Source organism: Erpetoichthys calabaricus, chromosome 3 (assembly GCF_900747795.2).
Source record: "Erpetoichthys calabaricus chromosome 3, fErpCal1.3, whole genome shotgun sequence".
NCBI lineage: Eukaryota > Metazoa > Chordata > Cladistia > Polypteriformes > Polypteridae > Erpetoichthys > Erpetoichthys calabaricus.
This window is the reverse complement of record NC_041396.2, coordinates 268,701,173-268,713,922: the sequence shown is the minus strand read 5'-3', so window position 1 is coordinate 268,713,922 and position 12,750 is coordinate 268,701,173. Positions and strand designations below refer to the sequence as shown.

The following is a 12,750-nucleotide window of genomic DNA, read 5'->3' as shown; positions in this document are numbered from 1 at the left end:
GTCAGAATTTGTGAGTTTTTGTTTGTCCACTCACCTCTTGAGGATTGACTACAAATTCTCAATGGGATTAATGTCTGGGGATTTTCCTGGCCATGGACCAAAAATTTCTGTGCAACTAAAAATGACCCTCATGCTTCACCATAAGGAAGGTATTAGGCAGGTTATGAGTAATGCCTGGTCATCGCAGGACACAGTACTTAGAAACTGAACTGTTTGGGCAGAACTCCAATCATACCACAGAATCTTTATCCTCATGACGTCAGAGTCAAAGAGGGCTATTACATGCCTTTTACTCAAGAGTGGCTTCTGTCTAACTGCTCTACCATAAACACTAGATTGATGGAGCACTGCCGAGATTGTCAGGTTCTCTCCCATATCAGCTGAAAATTTCCAAAACTCTGTTAGAGTGACCACTGGATTCTTGGGTACCTCCCTAACCAATGTTCTTCTTGCCTGGTTATTCAGTTTGGCCAGGCAGCCAACTTCTTCCATTTCACAGTTATAGAGGCTGCTGTACTCCGGGCAAAACTCAAAGCTTTACAATTGTTTGTATACACTTGCTTTGATCTATGCCGCCTCACCCCAATTTTATTGAGGACGTCTACAGATAGCTTCTTGAACTTAATGGCTTGCTTTTTTTTTCCCTGACATACATTATGAATTGTGGGACTTTACACACGCCCGTCCTCGAACCGCCACCTTACCGTGGTGGAGGGGTTTGCGTGTCCCAATGATCTTAGGAGCTCTGTTGTCCGGGGCTTTATGCCCCTGGTAGGGCCATCCAAGGCAAAATGGTCCTAGGTGAAGGATGAGACAAAGAGCGGTTATACAAACCTCCTATGACGAATAAAAAATTTGGACGGCGTTTTCCCTCGCCCAGACGTGGGTCACCGGGGCCCCCCTCTGGAGCCAGGCCTGGAGGTGGGGCTCGATGGCGAGTGCCTGGTGGCCGGGCTTGCACCCATGGGGCTCGGCCGGGCACAGCCCGAAGAGGCAACGTGGGTCCCCCTTCCCATGGGCTCACCACCTATGGGAGGGGCCAAGGAGGTCGGGTGCAGTGTGAGCTGGGTGATGGCTGAAGGCGGGGACCTTGGCGGTCCAATCCTCGGCTACAGAAGCTGCCTCTTGGGACGTGGAATGTCACCTCTCTGAAGGAGAAGGAGCCTGAGCTTGTGCGTGAGGTTGAGAGGTTCCAGCTAGATATAGTCGGGCTCACCTCGACGCACAGCTTGGACTCTGGAACCAATCTCCTTGAGAGGGGCTGGACTCTGTACCACTCTGGAGTTGCCCCCGGTGAGAGGCGCCGAGCGGGTGTGGGTATACTTATTGCCCCCCGACTTGGAGCCTGTACATTGGGGTTTACCGCAGTAGACGAGAGGGTAGCCTCCCTCCGCCTTCGGGTGGGGGGATGGGTCCTAACTGTTGTTTGTGCGTATGCACCGAACAGCAGTTCGGAGTACCCACCCTTTTTGGAGTCCCTGGTGGGTGTACTAGAGGGCATACCATCTGGGGACTCCCTCGTTCTGCTAGGAGACTTCAATGCTCACGTGGGCAATGACAGTGAGACTTGGAAGGGCGTGATTGGGAGGAATGGCCCCCCCAATCTGAACCCGAGTGGTGTTTTGTTATTGGACTTCTGTGCTCGTCACGGATTGTCCATAACGAACACCATGTTCAAGCATAGGGGTGTTCATATATGCACTTGGCACCAGGACACCCTAGGCCTCAGTTCGATGATCGACTTTGTGGTCGTGTCGTCGAACTTGCGGCCACATGTCTTGGACACTCGGGTGAAGAGAGGGGCGGAGCTATCAACTGATCACCACCTGGTGGGGAGTTGGCTTCGATGGTGGGGGAGGATGCCGGTCAGGCCTGGTAGGCCCAAACGTGTTGGGAGGGTCTGCTGGGAACGTCTGGCAGAGCCCCCTGTCAGAAGTAGCTTCAACTCCCACCTCCAGCAGAACTTTGACCATGTCCCGAGGGAGGTGGGGGACATTGAGTCCGAATGGGCCATGTTCTGTGCCTCTATTGTTGAGGCGGCTGACCGGAGCTGTGGCCGTAAGGTGGTCGGTGCCTGTCGTGGCGGCAATCCTCAAACCCGTTGGTGGACACCGGCGGTGAGGGATGCCGTCAAGCTGAAGAAGGAATCCTACCGGTCCCTTTTGTCCTGTGGGACTCTGGAGGCAGCTAATAGGTACCGGCAGGCCAAGCAGAATGCAGCTTCGGTGGTTGCTGAGGCAAAAACTCGGGCATGGGAGGAGTTTGGGGAGGCCATAGAGAACGACTTTTGGACGGCTTCGAGGAGATTCTGGTCCACCGTCCGGCGTCTCAGGAGGGGGAAGCAGTGCAGTGTCAACACTGTATATGGTGGGGATGGTGCGCTGCTGACCTCGACTCGGGACGTTGTGGATCGGTGGGGGGAGTACTTCGAAGACCTCCTCAATCCCAATAACATGCCTTCCAATGAGGAAGCAGAGCCTGGGGACTCGGAGGTGGGCTCCCCCATCTCTGGGACTGAGGTCACCGAGGTGGTCAAAAAATTCCTTGGTGGCAGGGCCCCGGGGGTGGATGAGATACGCCCGGAGTTCCTAAAGGCTCTGGATGTTGTAGGGCTGTCTTGGTTGACACGTCTCTACAACATCGCATGGACATCAGGGACAGTGCCTCTAGATTGGCAGACCGGGGTGGTGGTCCCCCTCTTTAAGAAGGGGGACCGGAGGGTGTGTTCCACCTACAGAGGGATCACACTCCTCAGCCTCCCTGGAAAAGTCTATTCGGGGGTTCTGGAGAGGAGGGTCCGTCGGATAGTCGAACCTCGGATTCAGGAGGAACAGTGTGGTTTTCGTCCTGGTCGCCGAACAGTGGACCAGCTCTACACCCTTAGCAGGGTCCTGGAGGGTGCATGGGAGTTCGCCCAACCAGTCTACATGTGTTTTGTGGACTTGGAAAAGGCATTCGACCGTGTCCCTTGGGGAATCCTGTGGGGGGTGCTCCGGGAGTATGGAGTACCGGACCCCCTGATAAGGGCGGTTCGGTCCCTGTACAACCGGTGTCAGAGCTTGGTCCGCATTGCCGGCAGTAAGTCGAACCCGTTTCCAGTGAGAGTTGGACTCCGCCAGGGCTGCCCATTGTCACCGATTCTGTTCATAACTTTTATGGACAGAATTTCTAGGTGCAGCCAGGGTGTTGAGGGGGTCCGGTTTGGTGGACTCAGGATTGGGTCACTGCTTTTTGCAGATGATGTTGTCCTGTTTGCTTCATCAGGCCGTGATCTTCAGCTCTCTCTGGATCGGTTCGCAGCTGAGTGTGAAGCGGCTGGGATGGGAATCAGCACCTCCAAATCCGAGACCATGGTCCTCAGCCGGAAAAGGGTGGAGTGCCCTCTCAGGGTTGGTAGCGAGATCCTGCCTCAAGTGGAGGAGTTCAAGTATCTCGGGGTCTTGTTCACGAGTGAGGGAAGAATGGAGTGTGAGATCGACAGGCGGATCGGTGCGGCGTCCGCAGTGATGCGGGCTCTGCATCGGTCTGTCATGGTGAAAAAGGAGCTGAGCCATAAGGCAAAGCTCTCAATTTACCAGTCGATCTATGTTCCTACCCTCACCTATGGTCATGAGCTATGGGTAGTGACCGAAAGAACGAGATCACGAATACAAGTGGCTGAAATGAGTTTCCTCCGCAGGGTGTCTGGGCTCTCCCTTAAAGATAGGGTGAGAAGCTCAGTCATCCGGGAGGGGCTCAGAGTAGAGCCGCTGCTCCTCCGCATTGAGAGGAGTCAGATGAGGTGGCTCGGGCATCTGATCAGGATGCCTCCTGGACGCCTCCCTGGTGAGGTGTTCCGGGCACGTCCAACCGGGAGGAGGCCCCGGGGAAGACCCAGGACACGCTGGAGGGACTATGTCTCCCGGCTGGCCTGGGAACGCCTCGGGATTCTCCCGGAAGAGCTAGAAGAAGTGGCCGGGGAGAGGGAAGTCCGGGCATCTCTGCTCAAGCTGCTGTCCCCGCGACCAGACCTCGGATAAGCGGAAGAGGATGGATGGATGGATGGATGGGACTTTAAACAAACAGGTGTATGCCTTTCTACACAATGTACAATCAATTCAGTTTGCAACAGGTGGACTCCAATCAAATTCTAGATACATCAAGGATAATTAAAGCAAACAGGATTCACCTACCACAGCAAAGGGTCGGAATACTTGTATAAATGAGTAATTTCTGTTTTAGGTTTTTAATAATTTTGCAAACCTTTCTGAAAATGTGTCCACTTTGTCATGATGGGTTATTAAGTGTAAACTGATGGGCAAAAATATCCATTTAAAATTAAATCTACAACACAATTAAGTGTGCATTAAGTGAGGAAGTCTGAATATTTTCTTAATCCATTGTAAGAACAGTTTTGTATCCTTAGACAGACAATGAAACCAGCTAAAAAGACATCTGGTTAAAAACGAAGCTTATGACTTTGATTAGGAGACTTGGTGCAAGGAAAACAAGGTGTCACACAAGCCTTTTAGAATCCGGTTTTACAATTCCTTGTTTTTATTTCAGTAATAGTAATAAAGTAATAAATTTTCTCAAGAGATGGCAAAGTCATAAAAAAAAACCATTAACTTCCTAACTTTGCTTTAGCAATTTGTACTGATAGACCTATACAAATGTATGCACTACAGATTTTAAAAGAATATCATTCAATTTCTCATCTACAACTGCAAATTCTCTATTTAGGAATTCTAATATCACAGGGAAAGACAAAGAAAGAAACAGAAAGAGAGATGTCTGCATGGTAATAAATGGCAGTTTAAGACTAGATTCTTGAGCTCAAAGGATTTAAACTATTTCATGGAAAATAAATCAAGTGCCTAAAAAATGAACACCTCAGTTGGCTAGAAATGCATCCCACCTGTCTGAAAGAGAAGTGATGGTCCGGCACAGCCACAGATATTCTGGCAAGCCGAGTTCTCCTTTGACTAAAGCATGGATGTAAAGGTTCTTGTCATGTGTAAAAGGCTGGAACTCAGACTCCAGACTGCTGAACTCTGCCACTTTTATTGTACTATGTAAGCAGCAGCTCAGCATTGCAGATGGAAACCCTTCTGTATGGCAATATAGGAAGTGGACATGGTGAAGCTGAAAGAAAAAAAAGGCAGGAAATCTGACTTCATTGCAATAAAAAAAACACTCTCCCCAAATAAAAAAAAAAAACAATCATGCTTCATATTTTGCACATTTTCGAAGTGTTTAAATGATTCTTCACTTAACATGCACAAGGAAGCATAACTAGAAAATGAATGATTTTCACCAAATCTTTGTATTCTCAATAACGTAAAATGGTGCTAAGTCACACTAAATCAAATTTAAAAGAATTAAAAAGGATGCCCGCATTCTTGACATTTGTGCTCATTATAAAGTTTCAGTGTCTATACTGTTTCCTCCAAATGCTTTAATATTTACTGCTTCTACAAAAACACTTCAAGTAGCTTAATCTAAGCTACATAAACATCAATTCAACATAAAATCCCACCTTACTAAACACCTTTGCCTGTACTCGTTAGCCTTTTTAAAGCATATTGTGGCATATTTTTTCTCATCAGGTATTTCAGTTGTTCAGAAATATACACATTTTCTATTGGTTGCATTTTAAAAAGCAGAAAAAACTAATGTTAAAACATTAATGCATAACTTCTAATATGGCTTGGTTATCAGAAAGCAAAACCAATTATTATTCTCACAATATGAGCATTATTTCCTGTCTTGAAATCAAAAAGAAAAACACTTAAAACACACACACAAATACATACTGTACATACATGTTATTGCCCTTCTTGGCATTATGGAATGAATGAACGAACTAATTCATTGCAGGGCACAGTTATAAACTCACATTTGACATACCACACAAATGTACAAAACCACAGTCTCTCTTTAGCTTGATTAACTAAAAAAGATTAAATTGATGGTATTTTACCTCTATCTTTGCTCCGGGACGCAGACCATGTCCACCATTCACAAGCTGTTGATATGCCAAGCAAAGGCCTACTTCTCTATCAAGTTCAAACAGACCAGCTGTCGAATTTAGCACTCGAGTAATCACACCCTGTGATCAGAAGATGACACAAAATATATATCAAATTAAAAAAAATGCAAAACAGATATACAGTATTAACTATATAACACAAAATATACAACTAACTTATCAGAGTAAAATATTTGTGAACATTCACTAAAATATACAGTACTATATTCAGCTGAAAAGGAAAAAAAAAACCTGAGAAATTTCACTTTTTCAGTTATTTTTGGCTAGATTTTGTAAAGGACCACACTCCTGGCAACAATCCCTATATAGGGGCACTAACAGTGGGTGAAAATGAAAACCTTTGCAATGAGCTGGTTAGACAGTTAGATTGGTCAAATTCATTATTTTTTTAATGGCAACATCAGTAACAATATCAAAAAATTTGAGAACAGATTTCAATTGTCAATAGAAGCACCTGAAAAAGACATATTGTGGCAATTTTAAAAACTGACTGACATCAATTGAATTGCTTAATATTGAACACGGAATGAATGTTCAAAAAAATTTACTGAGATATGTACTGTATATTGAACAGTTACGTTTTTTGAATATTACAAGTCACCATAGCTGGGAGACAGTGTTGTTTTAGTAAACTAAAATTGATTAATAATAACTTACACTCAACAATATACCAAGAAGCGCTAAACAGTTTTACAATCCTGTCCGTCAAATGGGAGTCAAACTGGCACATGAATCTGCAGATGCCTTTAATGACTTCACAACTGCAAAAGATGTGAGGTGGACACTGTAGAAATTAGTGGAATGAGAAAGAACCAGGTATTTATTACATTTGTTGATGTTAAAAGAATATTTTGGAGCACTTTGTTCGCAGTGCTTTAAAATACCCATTGATAGCCTTTTTTATTTGGCTTGAAAAGTAAAAAAATATAAACTGGTAAAGTTTTGTATTTGGTCTGTAATGTTAAAAATACACATTGATAATGTTCTGTTATCAACACTTTTATTAAACAGCCATTACACAGTGAGCCCAAGGCTAAGGAGTGACATATTAGGACAGTTCTGTACTGGACCCTGACATGTATCATGGGAAGACCCTGCTCCGATATACAGTATTCTGTTTACAACATAAATTGTTTCATCATTTAGACTGCTAGAATAGCACAAAGCCTTAATCAACAGTTCATCCAATTTTGGAAAGCAAACTTTGCACAACCTACAAAAATGTTTCCATACTCTCATCTATTGCTGTTTCACCATATTTCTTTCAGTTATAGACACTGTTTGAATGATTAAATATGTAAGTTTCTGGTTCTGAACCTGGTTTATCAGCAAATAATTTCTCCTGTAATATTTAAAAAAACTATTTTACCAGGGAAGTACAAAAGTACAACCACTGGATAGCTCCTTCTAAAAATTCACTTCCTCTACATTGCACGGTCCTGGGTATCCTTAGCAGAGAGACCTATAAATGGTAGAAATATTCACCAGAATAGTATTAAAGAACAAATTGTGATGCTTACAACAGCACAACAATTTGGTATTTACTGCACGATATGAATTTTAAGAGATTCCTGCACCAACATTTTCGTTCTGCATTGCAAACCCTTACCTTATATGAAATTACTTTGGATATTTTTTTCCTTTGGCAAGTCTGCTTACAATTTTCTTTCAGAAGACTTTGTGACTCTGGTAATTCTTCAATAGTGGTCTCTTGCTCTTCTTTCAACTCAGGAATCCGCTCCTTCGAACTGTGCGTTACTAGTTTCCAGCTGATCTCAGATATTTGTGGGGCACTGTCCAAAGGCCAGAAGCGGGATTCTGGTGTTACACAAAATAACCTCTGACCTGTGGTCTTCAGAAAGCACATGCGAAGAGCAGTGATGAGATACCCCTCTCCTACCTGTAGAAAGTAATGCCAGCAAAGTTTTCCGCATTCCTAAGAAACAAAATATGATGAAAGAAGACCTAGTCATTAGTATACTACAGTAATTAAAACTCAGAATTGTGCTTTATTGATTTTGTGCTTTTTATGCTTTTGATATTTGAGTAAATATAAATTCAGATTTTCATAATTAATACTACATTTTAACTGATGAAAATAAAGTGTTTAATTTCAAGAATTGCAATATGTAATCAGCAACCTCTTTCTGAAAGAACAAAAACTGCTTAACTCAGGAAATTTCCAAAGAAATTCAGTTACATCTTAACTATCTACATACTGTCACAACTACAGGTACAGTTGAACTGCTCTCAGCCAGTGGCCCTTGTAGTCTGAAGTAGAAGAATGTCTTGTCCTGAATTTTCAATACGGGGCAGAGGTGAGAAAGAGTACCAAAGACTGCAATCCTCAGGCCATGCCACTTGTTCCTGAAATAAAAATCTATTTAAAAATTTTCCATTTTGGCGCCAAACCTCATCTACAGGTTAGTTAACCACAAAAAAGTACATGACTTTTATACTGTCTTTGTGTATATATAAAAAAAACAAAAACAAAAAAAAAAACAATCAGGAAAGCTTAGTAACATAATAACAACAATAATCAGCCTTACTTGTGCATCAGGAGCCAATATGCATTGTTGGAATCAAGTGCTGAGACTATTCCTGGTTCTGGAGGAATAGATGCATTCAAACTAGTGACAATGGGTAGGGGACGCTCAGTGATCTCAAGGTAGCCACCCACTTTCCTCCCAAAGTAATCTGGTCTCTGGGGGATAAAAATCCAACCAGGGAACAGCATTAAAGCATCGAGCCATTCAAGTTCTGGATTTAACACCTACAACAATAAAAAGTAAAATTTTAAAGACATAGTTAATGCTGATATTTTTCTAGAAAAGGTGGTATGTATGCAGTAACATTTTTAAAACAGAACTTATTAAAGATTACCTCACAGAAAATGGTTCCACTTCCATCTCTAATGTTTAAGCTTCCATTGTAAACCTGCTGTAGCTGGTCTTCAGAGTAGCCTGTCAAGCAGCCCACCAGAATGAGATTAGCTCGAGATAGAGCCTTATGATCAGGTACAAGGTTTTCACCTTTCTTGGCCCATTCCTTGAAATCTTTAGTGCTCCACATTAAATGACTACAGCAAGGTTTGTTCTGCACATGTATAAGCTCAGAAACGGAGATGAATCTGTTGAAGAACACATTATAAAAAAAAAAAAAAAAAAAAACTTTTTCAATGACTGTGTGCACCCAATTACATTATCTGGTTGGTATAATGTGCACCTGGCATTAATACAGGTATCAGTGCAATCTTATAGAAATACTCAGGCTTCATGTAGAAATTATAATAGTTCTTTTCGAATCCACTTAATGCAGTTAAGGGTGACAAGGCAAGAGCCTGTCTTGGCAACACTGTACCCAAGCCAGGAAACAGCCCTGAACAGGATACCGATCCATCCCAGAGACCACTCTCACAAGCACACCCACATTTACCCAGAGTCAATTTAGAATCACCAACCAACCTAACCTGCTTTAAACAACCTTGCTGTCCAAAAGAGGTGCCCACTTTAATTTAAAGCACAAAACACAGGACTGAATTCCTTAAAGTAGGTTGCCATTTGTCTAGTTTCACAGGGCGACTTCTCAGATTACTTTTTTTTTTCCCAGTTAATTACTCCATCTTTAATGTAAAGGTTAATATACCAATCGCCTCTCATTCACTGATTAAACAAAGATCAGCAAGTGGAAGCTTGCTTTAACTGCAGGTAGTTTGCTGCAAACAAAAAAAAAAAAAAAAAAAAAAAAAGACACACACTGGCTCAACCACCTAATACCTTGCATAAAGCAGCATTGCAACTAAATTGCCATAAAGCTTAGAAATGCATGGTCCGAAAATATTGTTTTTTGTGATCAACATTTTTACCAATCATCGGCCAATCGATCAAAGCATCTCTAGGAGAAATTATGAATTATCTACAACAGGACTGTTTTACTTATGTGCAATTGTATGCAGCATGCTCAAAAATGGGTGGCAAAATGGTGCAGTGGCAACGTTGCTGCCTCGCAATGAGGAGACCAGGGTTCATGTTCCTGTCACATGAATATATTAATGACAAATTTCAGTTTGTGGTTTTAAAAAAATTTACAAACCTTTCTGAAAGCATATTAAGTGTAGACCGATTTAAAATTACATCTACAACACCATAAACTGTGCAGAAAGTGAAAGGGTCTGAATACATTCTGAATCCATGAATACGCGAGTGTGTGTGTGTATATAGATTTGTGTGTGTGTTTATGTGTTTGATCCAATATGTAATGCTAAAGATACCAGTATTATATGACAATATTCAGTGTAATGTTTGGCTGAAATAACAATATCCAAAGACTGCATGGAGTACAGTGCAACCATAAGCAAAATGGGCATATCTTGAGTTGTAGAAGCTGAATCCTTACTCAGAGTGTTGCAATGTTTTTATTAGGTAACTGTAGATTTAAATATGTTCAAATTAAATAAAATGTACGAACAAACTAAAAATTTTATGCTTTCAGTGTGCTTATTATCTATGATCAATCATACTAGAACACAAATGTTTTATTACCAAATAAAATACATATTTTCTCTCTTTTGCTTTTGTTTAATATTATTTCATTTTATTTGAGAAACCTCAAATAAAATTACTTGGAGATTTACATTTTTTAATAAAACATTGAAAGTCATGAGTTAGTAAATTCTACACCGATACTGATAAATTTCTGATATTGTGCTTAATGGCACAAAGAAACCATTCATTATCCTACCAAGTCTATAAACTGTTAGATTTTAATTCTGTCAACTCTACAATCTTCCTAAGTACTGTATCTAGTATACGATATGCTGATTACCCAAGAGTGGAAAATAAAAATAAAAAGTATTTTTAAAATACAAAAATGCACTTTAAACACAATATAGAGTAGAAATACACCTACTTACTTTGAAATTCACCACTTTTTGATGTACGGTATACATTTATCAATTTAAAACAGAAATAAAATAATTTCAAATGCACCTGGGTTACAACAAATAGTTCTGTTAGTACATGTGGCTAATAAAAATTTAAAAACCTGGAAGAGACTAGTATCAAATAAGACAAAACCATCTGCCAAACAACAAATCTGCATAGGATATAACAATAACAAGTTTCATTACATTAAAATATGGTCACTGTTAAAGGGATGCAAACTTCTGTTCATTAATCAAACATTTACAAACATAACAAATGCAAGACGATCAAACACAAAAATGGCACAATACCTATAGCTGATAGGTAAGACTGATCCACCTTCTTTGCTAGCTGTATTTTGGTTCACTAGCTCCTGTACCAAGCTTAGTAGTGCAACTGGAAGCTCAGCTCCAGCATTTCTCGCAACAGGAAGTAGATGTTTCTGGGTAAATGAGTACAGGTCCTCCAGCCATACAACCTCCTATAATAAACACCCAAAAGCATGGATCAGGTTTACATAGTTTTACTGTACATTCTTTTTGGGCAATATGTACCTTTAACCTCTCAAGCCTTTACTCTACAATAGTTTCACTTTGCAGACATCTGAATGTAATATGAAACAATATTTACACAAATAATTTTTAAAAGAGAAAAACCATTGCCAATAAGAATTCATCCCACAAAATAAGGCCTTTAGACAAACTTCAAATAATGTATTCCATATTTTTCAAGTTCATGATCACATTGTAGAAAATGTCATGCAACAATAATTTGCATATTTCTGCAGCATATTTTGATTTGTCTGCTTGTAGTGTGAACATGAACAGACTTGTAATACAAGAAGTACAAAACAACAAACTACAAGTTAGTACCTCAAACTTCAATATCATTTTTTTCTTCTCTCAATTATCACATTTTAAAAGTACTTTTTAAAGTGACACCTAAAATTCTTAAGAATAAATTTAATATTTGCATGTGGTCTATAGTTGAGGAACAGTAATTTGAAATGACTGGCATGTGTAAAAAATTGGCAACAAAACTTCATTAGTACCCTAGGCACAGATATGTCTCAGTTTATGATGCTGCTTTGGAATGGAAGCACAAGGAAGACCAATTTAATGATACTATATACTGTATATAACACAATAAAGACATTGCAGTCTCACTGAGACGTACACTTAGTAGGGCTGCTAAAAATTAATAAGTAAACAATAGAATTGTTATGCTCATTGGGGTTTTGTAGATAAAGGTCTGCATGAAAGCAGTGAAAGAACATATGGCCCTTATGTATACAACACAGGGGAGACTGATCAGTCCTCAAATCTTAAAACATTGATATGATGTGTTGTGTAGCACATTATTTATTCCTTAATATCTAAAAATGTATACTGAAACAAATACATTATAAATAGTGAAAAACACTATAGTGAACTCTATACTCCACAAAGAACATAGCAATTATATGGTAATATAAATACAGTTAATATTAAATGCAAACTGTCTGTAATCAAATTTATTAATTGTGTTTTTAAGGAATTTATAAGTTCACTTATTTCACAGAATCCTTCTACAAAAAACATAATACACAAAAAACATTTTTTGATCAAGTGCTTAACATTTTTTCATGCTGTGTTTATTTAAGGGAAATGACAAAGATAATGTTAATAAATCTGTGTTTGGTAAAGAGATAATAAATGACAATTTCAGCATCAACATTATAGCACAATGGCAGCAGGAGTACAGTACTTGTGCCAACCTCAGTATATTGGGATGCTAGTCAAAGAAATATAACAGCAC

The 12,750-nt window shown here is 40.6% G+C and overlaps 1 protein-coding gene across 1 annotated transcript in view; it reads right to left on the bottom strand.

The window, feature by feature from the left end:
• The window catches only part of ctc1 (CTS telomere maintenance complex component 1), a 54,580-nt gene that overhangs the window by 36,529 nt on the left and 5,301 nt on the right, over positions 1 to 12,750 (bottom strand). The window contains exons 2-8 of the mRNA XM_028798253.2: positions 11,265 to 11,434; positions 8,915 to 9,161; positions 8,581 to 8,804; positions 8,251 to 8,398; positions 7,641 to 7,967; positions 5,963 to 6,091; positions 4,898 to 5,124 (exon numbers count right to left, since the gene is read on the bottom strand). Coding sequence (XP_028654086.1) covers positions 4,898 to 5,124; positions 5,963 to 6,091; positions 7,641 to 7,967; positions 8,251 to 8,398; positions 8,581 to 8,804; positions 8,915 to 9,161; positions 11,265 to 11,434 — 1,472 coding nt within the window. The remainder of the gene's footprint in view (positions 1 to 4,897; positions 5,125 to 5,962; positions 6,092 to 7,640; positions 7,968 to 8,250; positions 8,399 to 8,580; positions 8,805 to 8,914; positions 9,162 to 11,264; positions 11,435 to 12,750) is intronic.